The 19,007-nt window shown below is 34.6% G+C and overlaps 1 protein-coding gene across 6 annotated transcripts in view; it reads right to left on the bottom strand.

Annotated features, from left to right (window-relative positions):
• The window catches only part of NAV3 (neuron navigator 3), an 890,287-nt gene that overhangs the window by 16,564 nt on the left and 854,716 nt on the right, over positions 1-19,007 (bottom strand). For all 6 annotated transcript variants that reach the window (XM_055359213.2, XM_063694177.1, XM_063694178.1 and 3 more), the window contains 6 exons: positions 17,210-17,363; positions 15,831-16,005; positions 11,175-11,272; positions 8,531-8,626; positions 8,097-8,265; positions 6,571-6,806 (listed from right to left, as the gene is read on the bottom strand). In XM_055359213.2, coding sequence (XP_055215188.1) covers positions 6,571-6,806; positions 8,097-8,265; positions 8,531-8,626; positions 11,175-11,272; positions 15,831-16,005; positions 17,210-17,363 — 928 coding nt within the window. The remainder of the gene's footprint in view (positions 1-6,570; positions 6,807-8,096; positions 8,266-8,530; positions 8,627-11,174; positions 11,273-15,830; positions 16,006-17,209; positions 17,364-19,007) is intronic.

The following is a 19,007-nucleotide window of genomic DNA, read 5'->3' as shown; positions in this document are numbered from 1 at the left end:
TCCATAATATTTGCATATTTACAATGACATTTTCAATTTGCAAATCGTGCTCAGGGTTATAAAACAATTCCATGATTTTGGTTTCTGGCAGCCAGGTGAATATGTGAATTGCTCACTCTAGATGCAACCTCTCTCTGTCTGTAACACCACTGCTGAAATAAAAGTAGGAGATAAAACAACGGGCCAGGATTTTGAGGCATTTAGTAATTTTTATTTATGTTCAAATATAAAAATGTATTAAGGAAATAAAGTACTATTTGTTTTCTATTGAGCTAATCACATAAAATAAATCTTGCCTAAGTCAGAGAATGCAGAAAAATATGTTTAAAACTGTTGAATATTCTGGAGAATTCTATTTACTTCAAAAGAAAAAATAAAATTTATGTCACTAATTTAGCTACATTAAGTCATTCATTCATTTATAAAATATGCACTGCCTATCTACTGCGTTCATAGCCTTAGACCAAGCCCTGGGTATAGAAAAATAGTGAAGTCTGATTCCTGCTATCAATGGAGTTGAAGTAGGTTTAACACTTTTTTTTTTTTTTTTTTTTGAGACAGAGTCTCGCTCTGTCGCCCAGGCTGGAGTGCAGTGGTGCAATCTCGGCTCACTGCAAGCTCCACCTCCCGGGTTCACGCCATTCTCCTGCCTCAGCCTCCCGAGTAGCTGGGACTACAGGCGCCCGCCACTGCGCCCGGCTAATTTTTTGTATTTTTAGTAGAGATGGGGTTTCACCGTGGTCTCGATCTCCTGACCTCGTGATCCGCCCACCTCGGCCTCCCAAAGTGCTGGGATTACAGGCGTGAGCCACCGCGCCCGGCCGTAGGTTTAACATTTATTATGAACTGCATCAAGTACTTTTCCGGACATGAGGACTAAAAAGGGTAATCAGGCTGTTTTCCCCTGCAAGCTCTAAGAGTTGTCACATTAGGGACTGGAATTTAAATGTTACAAATGATTTCAATATAATATCATAAATATATTATGAGATATGAGAAGTCAAGGGAAGAGATTTAGCCTAGCTGCTGGGTGTCAAGAATGGTTTTCTGGAGGAGGTAACACTGGAGCCTGAGTGGGGTGGTAGGCACACATGTAAATAATGATGAATTTACAAAATGCGAGGTAAAACATTCCATGAGAGAGGATAAAGGAGGCATGTGGCCTATAGGAGGGAAAGAGATTAATTCCAACTGGCGCATCCTGCTGGCACCAGGGATTTAGAGATAAAACATAATTTCTGTCTTTCAGAAACTTAGAGTCGATAAGCAGAGAAGCTGGTCAGCAAGTGATTCACAATACAGTGTGCTAAGTGAAATGCACAAAACATTATAGGGAGACATAAGAGAGGCATCTAATCCAGACTTAAGGTTCACAGAAAAACAGAGTACAGTGGTTAAAAGGGGGAAAAAAAGCAAATAATAATAATAATAATAAAAAGGATTGAAATCTAAAGAATAAAAAGTGAAACCTGAAAAGTGTAAGTGTATGATGTGTTTTGGGAAATAAGTGTTCTGTTGTTGTAGAAAAATATAGTACATGCTACTGGTGGTGGCAATAAAAAAGAAAAAAAAGACTTCGAATCCATGCAGAAGAAGTTGCATTTTATTATATAAACAAGAGTGGAACATTGATATGTTTGTTTGCTTCTTTGTTTTCAGTAGAGGAAAGCAATTTATTTATCCAAGGAAACAGAAATGTGAAAGATAGAAGAATTAATTAGAAAAGGAAATAGCATTTAAGAAGCTTATTACTTTCCTGGAATAGAAGGTCAGGCATATACATATATAACAATAATTCACAGACAAAATAATACACTACTTCAAAAAAGTATAGATCAAAGATTTTGTTTATAGTATGTAAAGATTGATTGTAGCGTCTGGAAAAGGTACTGTGGTGGCAGTATTATTTGCTATTATTCCCTTATTTTTAAGATCGGGTAATACCTTGATGCTTAAACACAACATAAGAGCTTTCCAAATAGAGAAGAATAACCAGTCAGAAACACGAAAATATGATATCCATGTAGGAAAAAATCTAAGAATATGTGTTTTGTGAAAGGAAATGGTGGTAATGAAATTGTAAAGGAAACTGCAACCTTAAATGATTAGTAAGATCGCTGGACATCTCCTTTTGGCAGTGAAGAAACATTCTTCTGGTGACCTGAGTAAGTAGTCACAATGGTGATTTAACATGTGGTGAGCATATTGAAAGGAAGAAGCAAGACCAGCCAAGAGAATGTTGAAATTATTGAAGCCTAGAGATACTAAGGGACTGAACAAGGAACAATGTGATGTTTTTGATCTCGTACAGAAATCTATAAGAAAACATCGAAAAATTTTAATCTGATCAGATTTTAATTATGAAAAGATATTCTACGTTCCATGAGGTGAATGAATATATCCCAAAAAAAGAGAGAAGGGAAATTTAAAGGAAATCGTGTATCAAGCAGTTAAAAAATAATTGTAGAAATCCAAGAAACAACAGAGGAGGATGTTAATCTGGGGTGGAGGGTGGTTTTGTTGGAAAGCAATGGAAGAGGATAAACTTATAATATGTGTTTGGGGCTGAAATTGTCAACATGTATATTTAGTAGGTGAATAGAAACATATGTGTAGGATGATAGAAAGCTTACAAATTTGGGAGAATGGGCGTGGCTGATAGTGTTTAATTGAAGTCAACCACACAAGTCAAGCCAAGTTGAAGCCACAAGAGTCATCCAAAGGAGAATAAAAGTGAGAGAGAACAGAATAGTTCATTATAAAGAAAAACAGTTTCATTTACTGGGAAGTGAAGGAAGAGCAGAGAGAAAAAAACTGAAAAGCAATTTAGTAGGGAGCAGAAAACAAGGAGAAAATGATAACATGAATGTCAGAAAGAGAGAGAGAGAGTGGGGAGGCACAAAGGAATTGAGTTTTGTAATTAGCAGGTCACTGGGTCATTTTTGGACAATCAGAGCCTTTAGATTCTAATTATCATGTGGCTTTCTTTCCTCTCGAGAGGGTAGTGGATCCCCTGGGAATCTGATGGTAGGTATAAAGCAATGGATGTAGAAACAGGCAAACACATATATACTTTTTTCCTATAACTTAGGAGTTTTTCACAGATTCCCTTGAAATAACTTCATGATACCCACTGTAGCTTGATGAAAATGAAATCTTAGATTGAGGCACTGATGCACCGGCATTAAAAGTCTTTTTTCCAGATCTAGTCAGGTAGAAGGAAACAGGCATATCTACCAGATGGGAGTTGGCAATGAGATGAATCCCATACTCTGAAACTACAGGTGGAACACCACAGTGATCTACCATAAAAACAGTAGATCACTGCTTTCTCAGATGCTGACTCCAGACACACTAAAAAGGAATCTATCAGGTACAGTTTTCTGATCTTTTCCAGCCTAACATTCCAAATGGCTTCAGCTGACCACGTATTCTCTACTAAATCCACCTCTAGCCTTCTGGGCCTACTATATCAAATGTCACAAAGTGTAATTGCTTATGTGTACTGCTCTCAATCAAAATATTCCAGCTGGCAGCTTGAGGGAGGGCTTGAAGTGTGGGAAGAGGAACAGAATGTAAAGTGCAGAGGTACCGAAAACATGAAAAGATGTTTTTCATTTGATGATTTGTGGTTCGAGTTTCTTCTTTTTTTCTGAATCAGTAAGTGCTTTTTGGATTTGTCTCTTCAGTGCTATCTATGGCACAGCATAAAATGCGTCAGCATTTACACAGCTCCAGGTTTTCAGGAACAGGATTTATTATTTCATGCCTCATTAGCATTTTACTTCAGTAAATCTATGCTGTTGGTATCCCTAACACAATCTCAATTTGTCATCCCCTCTTTTTTTATATTTATCCTCACTTACCCTCACCCCCAACTTCCAGGAAAATAGTGGCTATTCTCTGTCAATTTGGCAAAAATTGTCCAAATTTTCTGGCAACGAGTTTGTATTCAGCATTACTGATAGCTTGTTCATATCTTCAAACCATAAGGAATAACATAAAAAATAAATATTTTTTAGTTATAATTTGTGTTTTCTTGGGAATGAATGCTATTGTGATTTGTTCAAGAGTTTCTTTCTGGGCTGGGCACAGTGGCTCATGCCTGTAATCCCAGCATTTTGGGAGGCCGAGGCAGGTGGATCACGAGGTCAGGGGATTGAGACCATCCTGCTAACACAGTGAAACCCCGTCTCTACTAAAAATAAAAATTAAAAAAATTAGCTGGTTGTGGTGGTGGGCACCTGTAGTCTCAGCTACTCAGGAGGCTGAGGCAGAAGAATCGCTTGAACCCGGGAGGCAGAGGTTGCAGTGAGCCGAGATCATGCCACTGCACTCCAGCTTGGGCAACAGAGCAAGACTCTGTCTCAAAAAATAAATAAATAAAAATAAAATAAAATAATAAAAAATAAAAAAATAAAAACAGTTTCTTCCTATGACTGTTTCCTAGCATCATTAGCTCTGCCAATGCTTGGCAATGCTTTTCCCCTGCCCATTATTTTGCAATGAAGTACTGAACTGGCCTAATAATGGCACAAATAGCCTGTCCTCTGAAAAAGCAAAAAATAAGAGTGTTGGAAATATTCCATAAAAAAGTTAATAGGACACTAACATGTTCTTAACAGAACATCTCTAAGCAATAAACTTTTTTTCCTAAGCTGAAATATATACATACATATATAGATAGACGGATAGATAGACAGATAGATATTTTTTAGGGAAAGCTATGTTTTAAAATTAATGGGAATTACCTGTTTTGTTTTAGCATGTTAACTACATTCTAATGAAGCTTCATCTATTTAATTCAAAACGATTTTAAGTGATCCTCAACTTTATCAAAATGTCATGGTCTCCTCCAATAAATCTATTTTGCTCTTATTTTCTAAACACTTTTTTATTCCATAAAAAAAGTACCTTGTAAAGAATTTTGTCATACCAACATTGAGAAAAAAACAAACACTGAAGATGACTAAGAGGCCTTTCAAACCTTTCATATTTTTTGGCTGAAAATATTTAAAACTGTGCTAAAAGGCTTTTATATAAAGATATGAGGAGACAGAATTCACATGAAGCATTAAACATGTCAGCTGAAGCAAACAGACAATTGTGCTCTTCCTACTTTTGCTCAAAGAAGAGCCAAATACCCTACCTCAGGTTCTATGTCTTTCTTTAGATGGTGGTTCAACCACATTTGAATAGGTCTGAGTTCCAAGGAAATATTCAGAATTTATGTATTGCATTTATTTAACTTTAAGAGATCCCATTGTGCTTTATGTACATCGTTGTTTTTGAAGGACACATATAAAACAGTTTTGAACAAAGATGTGTGTGTGGTCGTATGTGTATGTGTGCGTGCACTGTGCATATGTGTGTGTATGCTTGTGAGAGAAATCTTCACTGGGAGCCAAGGGCTATAACTAAAAATTGCAAGCAACTCTTATATTGTGCTTGCTACTTGTGCTGTTCTCTCTGTCTCTCTCACACACACACAGACACACACAGGCATATACACACTCATTTATTTAGTCTTTAGAATAGCCCTACTATTTCCCTCATTTTACAGGTGAGAAAATTAAAACTTTTTGTTCATTAAGCTATATGCCTGGCTTATTTCAATAATCTAATGGGTTTGGGCTGCTCTTGGGAGTCACATTTATGTCTGAAAATTTGCAGACTTCAGGTTTCTGAGAAACTGGGACAGTTTAGATCATTGAACCAGGTTATCCTTGAAAGAGTAATATGACCTAGTATAATTGGGATTCCCTCAAGGTATTGCTTATAATAGCTGCATTTTCCCGATAGAAACTTTTAGGTTTCATTGATTCAGACTTTAATAAATAATTACAGGTAAAACTAGGTTAGTGTTAAAAATATGTTAGCCCTCAACTATTTCCTTTTTAGGATTTTTTGTTTTACTCAGAAAATAAGAAAGCACAGGCTACGCCGTATAGGCCCTCATGCCTTTTTAATATCTGAGTGTTCAGGCTGATTACTATGGCACATTAGACCTTAGATGGTGGTGAAATTGAATGTTGTTAACTTTCCTAAGGTTCCTAAACAAAAATTTTAGGGAGATGTGACATAAGCAAATTGCTGCTCCCAGAATATCTGCTTGGAATATTCTAATTATTGCCAAATCTCCATTCCTGCAAAACCCATGTTATTTCCTACTTATCAATTAAGATCCAACAAATTATTACCCCTTTATAAAACTCTGATGCCTCCAAGAAAAGTTATTCTTCCTTGTTGCTTGTGCACGGACCTCTTTCTACTGTAACACTTTCTAGGTGGATGTCTAAGAGAAACCATGCCATAGGGGACCTGTCATATTATTCTGTATATTCTCAGTATCTTGGGGAGTACCTGATAACTGAATGTTACTGAAAATAGTGGTCTTGTTCAAATTCATGAAACAGAGTTTGGTCACTCACCAGGTTATAATTCTAGTAAAAAAAAAGATGGATATTCTTTTCCATGTACAACATGGAAGTCTCACAAAATCTTATAATTTGATTGCTTAAAACACTTATGGATAAATTGCAGTTGTTCTCTTAGAATTCTGTAACATACCTTACTTGACTTGTGGTCCACATTAAAAGTGGCAATTGCATCCTCTGTTTTTTTCCTTCCAGATTTGGTTATTACATATTCAGCAAGTTTGTTTGCCAAATAGGTCTTTCCAGTACCACTCGGTCCTGAGAGTATAATTCTGTGATGCTCCATCAACAAGTTAAAGTACCTTTGGGTAATTGGTTTAGGAATCAGCGTATCAAAAACAAAACTGTCCAAACTATTTTCTTCTACCCCTGAAAGAAGAAACAAAAAAAAAGCATGATTTATTGTTCTACATAAGCTAGAATTTAAAATATCATGCTAAACAGCAACAGCATTGTTAGTCATAGGAATAGAGTCCTTGAAAAATAATTTCCTAGATATTTCTATCCCACAAATATGCGTTGCCATTTCAAGGAAGAAAATATATCAGTAATATGGCAGAGTGAACATCTAAACAAAAGCAAGCTGTTTCTTTTTCTTCAGGCTTCACTCCACTGTCTACTTCTTGTTTTCATTTATGTTTCCAGAGAGAAATGGAAGCATTATAAATGCTATCATAACATCTTTTATTGAAGATGATTATCTTTGTTAAGAATAAATGTGAAGATTATAAGAATGTGAAGAATAAATGTGAAGATTATATACACACACACCCATATATATATATACACACATATATATACATATATATACACACACACATATATATACATATATATACACACACATATATATATACATATATATATATATATGGGGGTGTGTGTGTGCTTTCTTCTACTTTCTCTTCACCCCATCTCCTTATTCTCTTCTATCTCTCATTATGCATCCTAGTTGTACAACCACTCAAGCTTTTGAAGAATACAAATTGTTACGTTTGGCAAGGAATTAAGAAAGGAGCAACAGTATCTCATTTTACGAACTCAATTACCTTCATCATAAAATCAAATATTGACAAATTCCTCTATTAACTCACAGTTTATATAGATGTATCCTGATTCTTTAACGTAAATAAACAAGGAACTATGAAGACAAAGATGCTTCAGATATTACATTAGCCTATAATTAATCACATCATCTAAAGCAAAGAAAATTCTCAGAACTTTCCATCCTTGATTCTTAACTTCTATTCCCTCTTCCTGGGGGGGTATTTATTAGGCATACACATTTTAAAATCAAAGATATATCAATGAATATGTAACTTTGGAATACACACTAAATGTTTTGAATCCTCCTGTAATGAAAGATGATAATGAAGAAAATCCAGAAATTTGAAATTCCTCAATCACATTCCTTTTTGTGAGTCTTGAATCTTCAAATCCCAGAACCCAAAGAACTAAATTTCCTTATATTCTAGTGTTTTTAGTAGGATTGTAGTATTTAATAGTTTTGGTATGAAATGAGTCATATTGATTTTTAAAATACTACAGAGTTTTCAAATAGAAAAATTTTAAGGGAAACTGGCCAAAAAGGGGCAGGGGGGCAGAATAAAATGTTGCTAAAAATTATATTTCTGCCTTGCTTTTCATTTTCGTTTTTACCTTTGAGGTTCACAGTGATGATGTTATTATCTCCAACAAGGTATCCACAAGGCAGCAATTCAGGCACTTCTAGGTTATGGGATCTAATTAAGTCTCCTATACAGTAGCTAGCAATGCAGTCAGAGCTCAGACCAAGGCTAGTGGATGTATCAATTCGGAATACATATTCCTACAATGGTACACACAAAAAATAAAGTCAAAACAGAGGTTCAACTCATCTACAACAAATACATAACTCACAGGGATATAGAGCTAGTTGTCAAGAATATTAGAAATGGGTAATATAAGAACTGTTAATATCAAATAGCACAAACAGAAAGGTTTCCTTATTTGAGGAGAGGAAAAGAAGATGTGTCTCTGCTATTGAAGTTAAGGAAAACAATTAAAGAGAAACATATTTGAAAAGTACTATTAGGGTGTCTTGCACAACATACCTTAAAGAGACGTCTTATTACACCATCTAAGACATCCCACTTGGTTTTTCCACTGACACCAATGGATCCTATCAAATATGCCTGAGACTTTTGGTCCTACATAAGAACAAAATAAAGTAAGATAAAATCCAACCGTGTATCTTTTTTATTACTACATTTTCTATTAAAATTAGTTAATGTAGTTGTTGTTAAGACTAAACTATTTGTTAAACCTGTGGCTTCTATAGTAACAGACACACATGGTGGATTATATAACATAAAACATATTTCAGCCAACTAACCAACCAAACAAATAAAGTAACAGCAATAGCAACAGCAACAAGAAAGAAAGAGATGAGATAAAGCAGCATGTCGAGGAAAGCTGATTCATGACCTGTTCTGTAGAAGGCAAAGGTGAAGGAATCTGAAAGAATACTCTTGCATTATAATGCAGTGGATACTTTCTTAAAGAGAAGCAGCTTGGTAGGAGGGAAATGGTGAGAGAGACAGAACAGAACCATATTATATGAATTCTAGAACTTTATCTTACTATTTTGTGATCTTATCTTTGATAAGTCCAAAACTCAGTTGTTTTATTAATTTTAATCTAGAATCCAATCTCGCTTTAAAACGTGTTATCTATGATAATATAAGGCATTTGCATACCTACAAAACAGGTTCCATTTTGAATTTATCAGAAATTCTCTATTTAAAAGACCTTGCCAGAGAAACCTACAGGATTCGTTTCATCAAACAAGTAATTATTTTATAATAAACATAATGGTTCCAAATCTATCTTTTTTGTAGGATGGGATTTTGAGAAATTTCTACATATATTAGAAAGGTAAATAATTCAAAATTTGTAGCCTACCTAGAGCCTCTATTATGATGACCAGAAATGGTTAACGAAATAGTGATTATGATTCCAGTAGATATAATTAGATAGTTGACATATTATAATCCTGGTTCTAGTCACCAAGTATGTTATCATTAACGGGAGGTAGAATAATCACTGAGTCATGGGTTAGAAGATATGGATTCTATAACACATAATACCTACCACCTAATTAAGAAATGTGACCTTAGGTAAATCACTTAGCTGGCTCAGACCCTCAATCTCTTAATCTGTACTATTTAGCACCATAAGGATAAATGGTTATCACCATTATTCAGGTATAATCTGTGTTAGAATCCAATACCTTTTGCAGAATAAGTTGAGAAATCCACAGCTGACAATTGTGATTTTTGTTACTATTGTTATGAAATGATGTTTGTGTCTCCTCAAAATTCATACATCGAAGCCCTAACTTCCAAATTGATGGTATTAGGAGATGAGGTCTTTGGGAGGTAATTAGGATTAAATGAAATCATAATGGTGGGACTTTCATGATGGGATTACTGGGTAAAGTAAATAATTCAGGATTTGCAGTCTTTCTCTCTTCCTACCTACAGACACTGAGGTAAGACTGTGTGAGGACACAGCATGAATTCCACCACCTGCAATGCAAAAGAGAGCCCTCACCAGGAACCAAATCAGCTAGCACCTTGATCTTAGACTGGCTAGCCTCCAGAACTGTGAGAAAATAAATTTCTGTTGTTTAGGCCACCTAGTCTGTTATTTTATTATGGAAGTCCAGGTAGAATAAGACAAGTACTTTCATGGAAGCTTTTTTAGAAAAAAATGTTCAAAGGCATTGTCTGTTAGAATTACTGTGAACAGGAAATCTTATTTTTCAGTGTGTTTATAACCCAGTTAAAATTACTGCTTATGCAATACCTTATAAAAAGCTGCTTTTAAATCAAAGTTAGTTTATGTTTCACTAAGAGTATTACTGTCTCTCACATAAAGACCCACTTGGGAAAAGTAGGTACACATCTGCAGCTCAAGCAGAAAGTTGATGGCATTGGAATCCTTGGAACATTGGCTTAAGGTAAGAATTCACAAGTGCTATCTTACTTTTCAAACTTAAGTACTTTATTTTAAAATTCTAAAGAATTTTTATTTGCTTGATGTAAAAAAATTGGATACTTAGAAATTTGTATTTTTGGCCACTCAGCTAAAATTTTAACTTAAAATTTGTTTCTGTTGTTGTTTTAAGAAAGGGATAGAGTCAGAATGGCATTGCCAATTTGAAGGCAATATTTCATTGCAAAAAAATTAAAATACTTGTCTGGTCATCTAGGACCTTGCTTAAATAGACAAGTAACATCAATGGAATTTGTCCTACCAAGTTCAGTAGAACATGTGTCTTTCTGATTTCTAAAATATTCATTTAGTTTAGAGTCTTCCCTTTGTATAAAGACCATATTGACAGCTCTGGCAACTGCACATCATAAACATTACCTATAACAAATAAGTGAAACCAAAAGAATATGTCAGACAAGATGTTTGCCAAAGAAATAACTATTTTTTAAAGTTTTAGAAATGAGGGGCTGTTAATATTATTTTCAGTGAATGAATGTGAGGTACATGTAAGACACATTTCTAACTCTATGATGATGTCATCCCTTTATTGTTCCTTTCATGTTTGTATGACATGTTAAGCTAATGTCAATCCACAATTGTTGCAGGATATTTACCAGATCAAATATTCACACATAAAATACACTTGACTCATGGTAATTCTCATTGTTAGTAATAAAGAGTTTAAGATTAAAGAAGTACCTTTGCTCGACCATAGCCCTTGCTTATGGAGACTATAATTTTCACACTGCGGCCATCTTTATGTCCAGTTGCATCACCAGCGTCATCTAGCAAAATATCTATCAAATTTTAAAAGAAAGACATACACAACAGTGTAACATTAGCTCAGATTTGTTTACTGTCATTCTTTTCTCCCTCATAGTTTTATATCTTTCAATGGGATTTGCTTCCCATTCCAGCCTAACTGATTTGAAAAGCCTCGGCTTTCAAGAAGATGAATTACTGTGGTTGGGCTAAAGTTTCAATCTAAGAATTTATTTCTACTTGCAAAGATCTTCACTCAAGTGTTGGGCCACTCACTGACTTTAGATGAGGAAATAAGAATTTTCTTTTTCTATTACACATAGGTCTGAGTAATATTTAGTCACCATTATAACCATGACAAACTGACAGCCATCTGATTTTTCTATCCAATCTAAAATATCCAAGCTCAATATCCATGTAATTTATAAATGTAAAGGTGCTGAAATTGACTGTCAACTGAAATTATTTTCAAGCATTTGACACAGCCAGCTATATAACTACTCACCTTATCTTTATAATTATTAGGTACTGTTATTGAATTTCAACTGTGGCATTATACTGGAATTATGATTGCTCTCCTGAATCCTTTATGCTAATAGTTTCAAAACCAAAATAGTATTTCTAGTAATCAGCTAAGAGTTACAGAAGCATGATAAAGTTAGCTACCTTTAAAATATCAGCCTTTAAATGGTGATTAAAGATTAACTTTCAAAATATATTATACCAGATTAATTTCCAATTTGGAGAATTATTAAGGCAAACTATTCCAAATATATGTTTTCCTTTAATAATAATAATACTATCATAGAACCATGCTTAATATTAAGACAGTGTTCTGTGGATAAATGAAACTCCATTACATTCTAAAGAGCACATGTTCCTGGTGAAAAGAGGACTCAACTGCTCTGACAATAAATTTATAGAAAAAAAGTTATGACTATAGCATCATAGAAATCAACACTCTAATAAGATGGCCTCTAAAAATAGAATGGTTTCTATTATCTTAATAATTAAGCATATGTAATTTTGAAAGTAAGCAATAAAAATACTCTAAGATCATAACAATTAAAAACAACTTTTAGAGCTTGAGAACTTTTAGAACTTTTAGAGCTTTGCAATAAATTTTTAAATCATCAAAAATAATCTCCTGCACTGGAGTTTAATTATTTTCCCAAGTTAACATCTTAATAGTCTTTCACGTTTTCACCTACTCCACTCAAAAATAAAACTCTTCCTTAAGTGTCATTTTAATTATCTTGCTCCTTTTTTAGAAGTTTAGAGTGGTTTACCATTGGCTATTCACATCTAGACTTCTGGTAGTTCGTGATCAAATTACTTTAGTACTTGTCTTAATTACTCATAAATGCTCAAAAATATTTGACCAATATTTATTAGGTATAAATGGTATCAGAAATTTTGCTGCATATTGGGAATGAATACCAAGATGAGAAAGAAAGTGAATTCCTTGCTTTTTTGGAGTATGTATTTCAGAATAGGTTAAGCACTATGCTGATATAAACCAGACAATGAAATAGAAAGTAACTGAAGGGAGCCTGCTCTAGATAGATAGGTCATCCTGGAAGGCTTCCTTGAAGAAGTGGTATTTGGAGATAAGACCAGAAGGCTGAGGAATGCTAGACAAGTGAAGAACCAGGGAAAAAGATTCAGTCAACAAAAACAGTGCAAAACCCTGAGATGTGTGAGCTGGGTATGTTAAAGGAACAGAGAGATGTTTAGGGTAGCAGGAATGTAGAGACAAGGGGAGGGTGAGGAGTAGTATGAAATGATGTGGATGGAAATAAGTATGCACCAAATCACACATGGCCAAGTAGTCCATAGCAAAGGAGGTTGGCCTGATTGTTGATCCACATAAGCTGCTTAAATTTGCCTTGGAATATGTTATTCATTTCATGTCATATTTACTTCTAAAAACTACACTTACAATATGAAATTTCTCCTGACAACAGTAAGGATAAATATTTACCAAAGATGAGTGAATAACTATTCTTTGCTTCTATTATGTGGCTATTTAAAGCAAAATTAACACAACAGTGAAAAGTCCAGGTCCTGGATTCATCCAAGCCAGGGTTTCATTATTAGTTCTGCTGCTTACTAATTTCATGATCTTGAACAAATTGTTACAGTCACTTTCCTAAGTCTTGGCTTCCTCAGCTATAAAATGGGGCTTTAACAGCACCTTCCTGGTAGAGTTATTGAGAACATAAAAGATAATACTTTTAAAGCACTTCATCCTCAGTGTTTACTAAGTTTTGCTGTTCCAGCCATTATTTGTGTTTATTCTAACTCCTTCTGTTGACTGTGGGTGGCTCACATCATGACTCTGAATCTCCCCAGTTCAGAGAATATTGACAGGATGGTCACCTGATGAAACAACTCCAGGAAAAACAGCAAGATTAATGTGAGAGGCTTCTGTATTTTTGTTTGTTTGTTTTTGTTTTGTTTTGTTTTTTACTAGAAAATAAGTCATGGTCCTCTGTCTATATTTTGAAGGAAAAATTAAAGAGGTCTGCCATTCTGGCTACAATTGAGTAAAATTCTGGCCAAAAACTGAAGGCTTCTCAAATGTCTGTCTTTACTGGATGCACGGAACATGCAATTAATATTTCAGGAACTAGATATTTGCCAATTATCCTCTCTCCTGCCTACTTTCTTTATCTTAAGATTAATCATGAAACTTAGAAAGTCTCTCTGTTAAAAAGCCCCAGCATAAAGGCAGTTTTGATTTCCAAGTGTTGAACCCACTACACAAGAGTGAAAGTAATGAAAACAATATTCTGGTTGTGTGATTTAATTTTTTTAGTTCAGACATAAGTATCACTATTGAAAAATAATTAAGGAAATAAGATATATTAAAAATAACTTAGGGAATGGGTAAAAAAAAGGTATTAAAAAACGTAAAACTTGGCTCCTCCTAAAAAATTGCCTTAAATTCTTAATCATGGCCATCAATGTGTTAAGACCAATAAACATAGAAATCGTAAATTTAAACTCTTTGATTTTATATTTATCTTTAGGACTTCTATTTTTCCTAGATATTAAGTTTTTTTTAATATGTGTCTGTTTTTTCTAAACCACCTTCAGTATTAAACTTGCCTCCTTCAAACCTTATCATATTTTCATAAAATAAAACAGAATTTTATAAAAGGCAGTGAAATCCTGCCATTAGTCTGACCTATAAGGTACTGGCCTTTGTCTTTCCCTAGGAGACAAGCCTGAGGATCCAGAAATGCACTGGTCATTATGAGATGTAGATCTTACTTCACTTCTCTGTCAGGTCCATCAGCAACAAGCCAACATAGAGGATGTTGTTCAGAACTGCCAGATTCTATACATTTAAACATTTGTGTTCTTTCTTTTGCAGAATATTTTGTTGAGTGTGGATAATACTTTATGTGTAATTTACAAACTCAAATTACCATCCGCTTCCACAGTCTTATTTTACCTAATGATCTATAAGTTCATTTAATTCTGAAATCTCTTGCTTTTTACTTGGCTTCTGACATTAGTTGTACTTGATGCTTATTCTCAGAATTTATTTTCTTCCTCTAATCCCCACCAGAAGTTTATAAAAGTTGTTTTCTTAAATTACAGGGAGTGCCCACTTGTCTTTTACATATAAGATGAAGGCCATTATTTTATATTATGAAGAGCAGCCATAATAGCAGAATTTTTAACATTCTGTCTTTTTAGAAGAGATGTGATTCATTGGAAATGTAATCAATATCAGCATGCCATGTCATTTCCCTTCTCCTTCTCCTTCTGTATTTTAATATGATTTAAGGCAAGCAGTGTACTATCTCCATTCTATAGTGGAATCTAACGTTGGCTAGGAACATACATATTATTGGTTTCCAAGCGTCATCTGGTGGCCGTGCTTCACAATTACCACAGATCCTCATGTAAATATTATATAGACTAAATTCTCTATCCTTGAAATGATTCTCTTGAATGAACTGTTCCACAGAAACAGCTACACTTTATGCTTGAATGGTTCATCAGATATTAAGACGACATTATGTCATATGATTCTATTTGCAATCGAATCAAAACTGTACCCTTGTTCCATCACTAGTACTGTGTTCTTTATCTTTGTTGGAAATTTAATAGAGCTGCAGACTGGGTGACAGAATAGCATTATTGTTTTCTCAGAGCAGCATCACGCAGGGTCATCGAGTCAGATTTAGAAAATAAAGCCTGCTACACTTATAAATGGGTTTTGCACACTTAAAACAATAAAAGTCAATGGGGTTGTTATTATTATATCCATAAATACTAATTATCATCACTGAGAGTATTTCTTCATCATCAGAATCATGGAGAAAGTACTTCCTAGGGAAAAGTGATTTCTTAAAAATATTATGAAGACCCTATCTCTAAGACTGACTTTTGGACAGAGAATGTGCTTTTAAAATTATAACTAAGTAGACTAGATTTATAAGATCAAACTAGGACTATTTCTGAGAATTAGAGTGTAACATTTTTAAGAGTACGTAAAGTTCTCCAAATTCCAGGCTTCCCACCCGTTAACTCATGGGCATGCTGTGATTCAGGCAAGCATGTGCACTAAATCACCTGAGCTAACAGCCTCTGTGATGTTCAAATTGTTTAGAGAAAGTCCTAATGACTGCCTGGAAGATGAAGAGGAGGTGCTGCTTGAGGATTCTGATGGTGGCCGAGTAGGCTTAGCTGTGTTACCAGTTTCTGCCTTCAACCGGTCATTTTCAGCTTTCAGTATTTCAATTTCATTCTGTTATGAGATGGAAAACATGAAAAAAATTGAGTTGGTTTGATTGAGAAAATAGCACCAAGTCTTTTATCAGAGTTAATTAGCTTGTTAGTTAAATAAAACATGTTAATATGTTAAATAAAGAAATATAAGATATGAAATAGGATTTCCTTCCCCAGAAGGAAATTTAACCTTTTTCTCTCTCACACATTATACATTCCTGAATTCACAAATATAGACAATCCAACCATTCGACATGCTTATCATTATTTTTTAACTAAATCATGTGTTTGAGAATTTTTCCAGGACTTGGTCTCATTTGAATTAAGAAAAATATGATGAAATCATTCATAACACTTCTCATTTTAAAGGTGATGTTAAAATCTTATAAGCATATAATACCATTTGTAATATTGTTATAAATCTGTAGACAGTTGAAAGACAGAGCAAAACAAAAATAATGTCAATAAGGTGATTTAAAACTACTCCAAAATCATATCTAACACCTGAAAAAGTTTCTTTTTTTCCTTCCAATCGGGACACTAAGCTCATAAAAAAACAACAAAAGCCTTTAGATGAACATATACAGTGGCAGATGAATCTGCTCAGCAATGAGCTTTTCTTATTGCAGTCATCTGTGGTACCAACTGATTACTGGTATACAATAATAAAATGAAAACTTAGTCTGAGCACAGACTGGTTCTGAATTTAGCCTTTAGATGTTTTTCAAAAAAATACACAAGCTTTACTTTTACAGATGGCATTCTAAATCACTTTTACTTCTGTATTCAGAAGGCTTGTGTTGAATTTCTACAGTTTCCTCATTACTTTTGTATTTCAGTAGAAAACTGGTGAAAGTATGTGAAAATCAGATTTCAAAAGAACAGGCAAAATGCCAAGATAAAAGTAAATGATGGAAAAGTGAAGAAGTAAGAATTGTAGTAGCTTCTCTAAAAACTTAGCTCTCAACCTGAATCCAATCACTAGTACAGTATCCTGAATGGTTCTTGAATACAACTTGCCAGTTTGCACTCCCACTTCCAAACTTGGATTTGACAAAATTCTCAATTCAGTACTAAGAAATGAGTTGCAAAGACTGAATAAACAGAGTACATTTCTAAGGTGGGTTTCCAAGTGGAATTTATTCTGTGTTAACCAAGAGAACAGAATAAGCAGCATTTTTTTGTTTCTCCATTTTATTCCTTGAAAGTGCTTCAGTACCAACCTGCATCCGGTTCATGGCTTCCCGGATCTGATCAAGATGATGAGCAGAGCTGAGGGCCTCCAGCCGAATATCCGTTAATTTTAATTCCTTTTCTCTGAGCTCGCTCTTCAGCTGCAGAATTATCTCTGCCTCAGCTTCTGTGCATTCACAGATCCTGAAGAAGGAAACAAACAGAATCAGTGGCCTGGGGAAGCCAGAGGATTAAGAAAAGCACTGCCTCTTTTAAAGGCTGAACTGCAATATTCTCCAGCAGGTACAGATATGGTGTGCTGCTGGCAAAACCTAGAGAAAAGGAGAAAGAGTTTTACAAACGGTTATGCATTCACAGGTTCAAAACGGAAGTAGCTTTTTCTTTTAATCTTTTTTTCTATTTTTTAAAGTTTAAAAATAGTCTACTACTACTGAGTATAAAGTAATCCTAAAAATTCTTTTATTGGTGATATTTATAGGCAGAAAAGTCATAGATTACTACATTTCATTCCAACATTTTCAAGGGACTTAAACCTCTATTTGCAACATGTGACTATTCTTTTATAAGAGCAGTTATTACATTCTTAAAATGTTGATTTCTTCTTTTGTAAAATTGTGCAAAAAAAAGCTTTGCCACAATACTGTCTTTAATTACCATAAAAATCCAATATAAACATTGTAGAAAATAAATTAGAGAGATTACTTTTGGACATTTAAATAATGGGTGAGTTATATAACCTTCCTATTAGGCTCAGCTGATTTAGGAGATCACAGCTAAATCAAAGGTTTCAGCCCCTACTAGCAGGCTAGCTGAGGGCTGTTTGAAGGAAACACATTGTATCCTTGTTGTGTTTTTATTGTTTTGTGGACAGCTTCATAGGAAATTTGCCAAAAAAAATTGTTTTACATTAACTAACATATTTTCCATTTAAAATTTGACAACTAGTTTACTGGCCACAAAATGACAGTGACATGTTCTTCCTTTCTGCATAAATGATAAAATTATGTAGGCAAAGCACAGTGGCCCTGTTCTATATGAGTTCTATGCTAGTTGTTGTCATGGGCATACAAGGAAATTAGATTTAAATAGTAAATAACACAGAGAATTATCTCGCCAGAACACTTTTCTATATTCGAAATGTGTTCGTTCTTGTACAGTAGTCCCCCACAATTATAGTTTATCCACAATTTTAGTTTCTGTGGTTTAAGTTACCTACAGTCAAACATGGTCCAAAAATATTACAGTATTTTGGGCCAGGTGGGGTGGCTCGCACCTGTAATCCCAGCACTTTGGGAGGCTGAGGCGGGTGAATCACTTGAGGTCAGGAGTTCAAGACCAGCCTGGCCAACATGGTGAAACCCCGTCTTTACTAAAAATACAAAAAATTAGCCATGTGTGGTGGTGCACGCCTGTAAACCCAGCTACTCAGGAGGTTGAGACAGGAGAATCGCTTGAACCCATGAGGCAGAGGTTGCAGTGAACCGAGATCTTGACATTGCACTCGAGCTTGGGTGACAGAGTGAGACTTTGTTTCAAAAAAAAAAAAAACACTATTTTGAGGAAGATAGAGACCACATTAATATAACTATTATCAAAAAATATTGTTGTAATTGTTCTATTATTGCTGTTAATCACTTATTGTGCCTAATTTTTAAATTAAATTTTATCGTATGTAGGTACGCATGTATAGAAAAAAAAACATAATATACATAGGGCTTGGTGCTATCTATGGTTTCAGGCATCCACTGGGGGTCTTGGAAAGTACCCCTGGTGGATAAGGGGGGGCTATTGTACTACCAAAAAGTGGGCTATCATAAAAATGCTAGG

This window comes from Gorilla gorilla, chromosome 10 (assembly GCF_029281585.2).
Source record: "Gorilla gorilla gorilla isolate KB3781 chromosome 10, NHGRI_mGorGor1-v2.1_pri, whole genome shotgun sequence".
Classification (NCBI taxonomy): Eukaryota; Metazoa; Chordata; class Mammalia; order Primates; family Hominidae; genus Gorilla; species Gorilla gorilla.
This window is presented reverse-complemented; position numbering and strand designations above follow the sequence as displayed.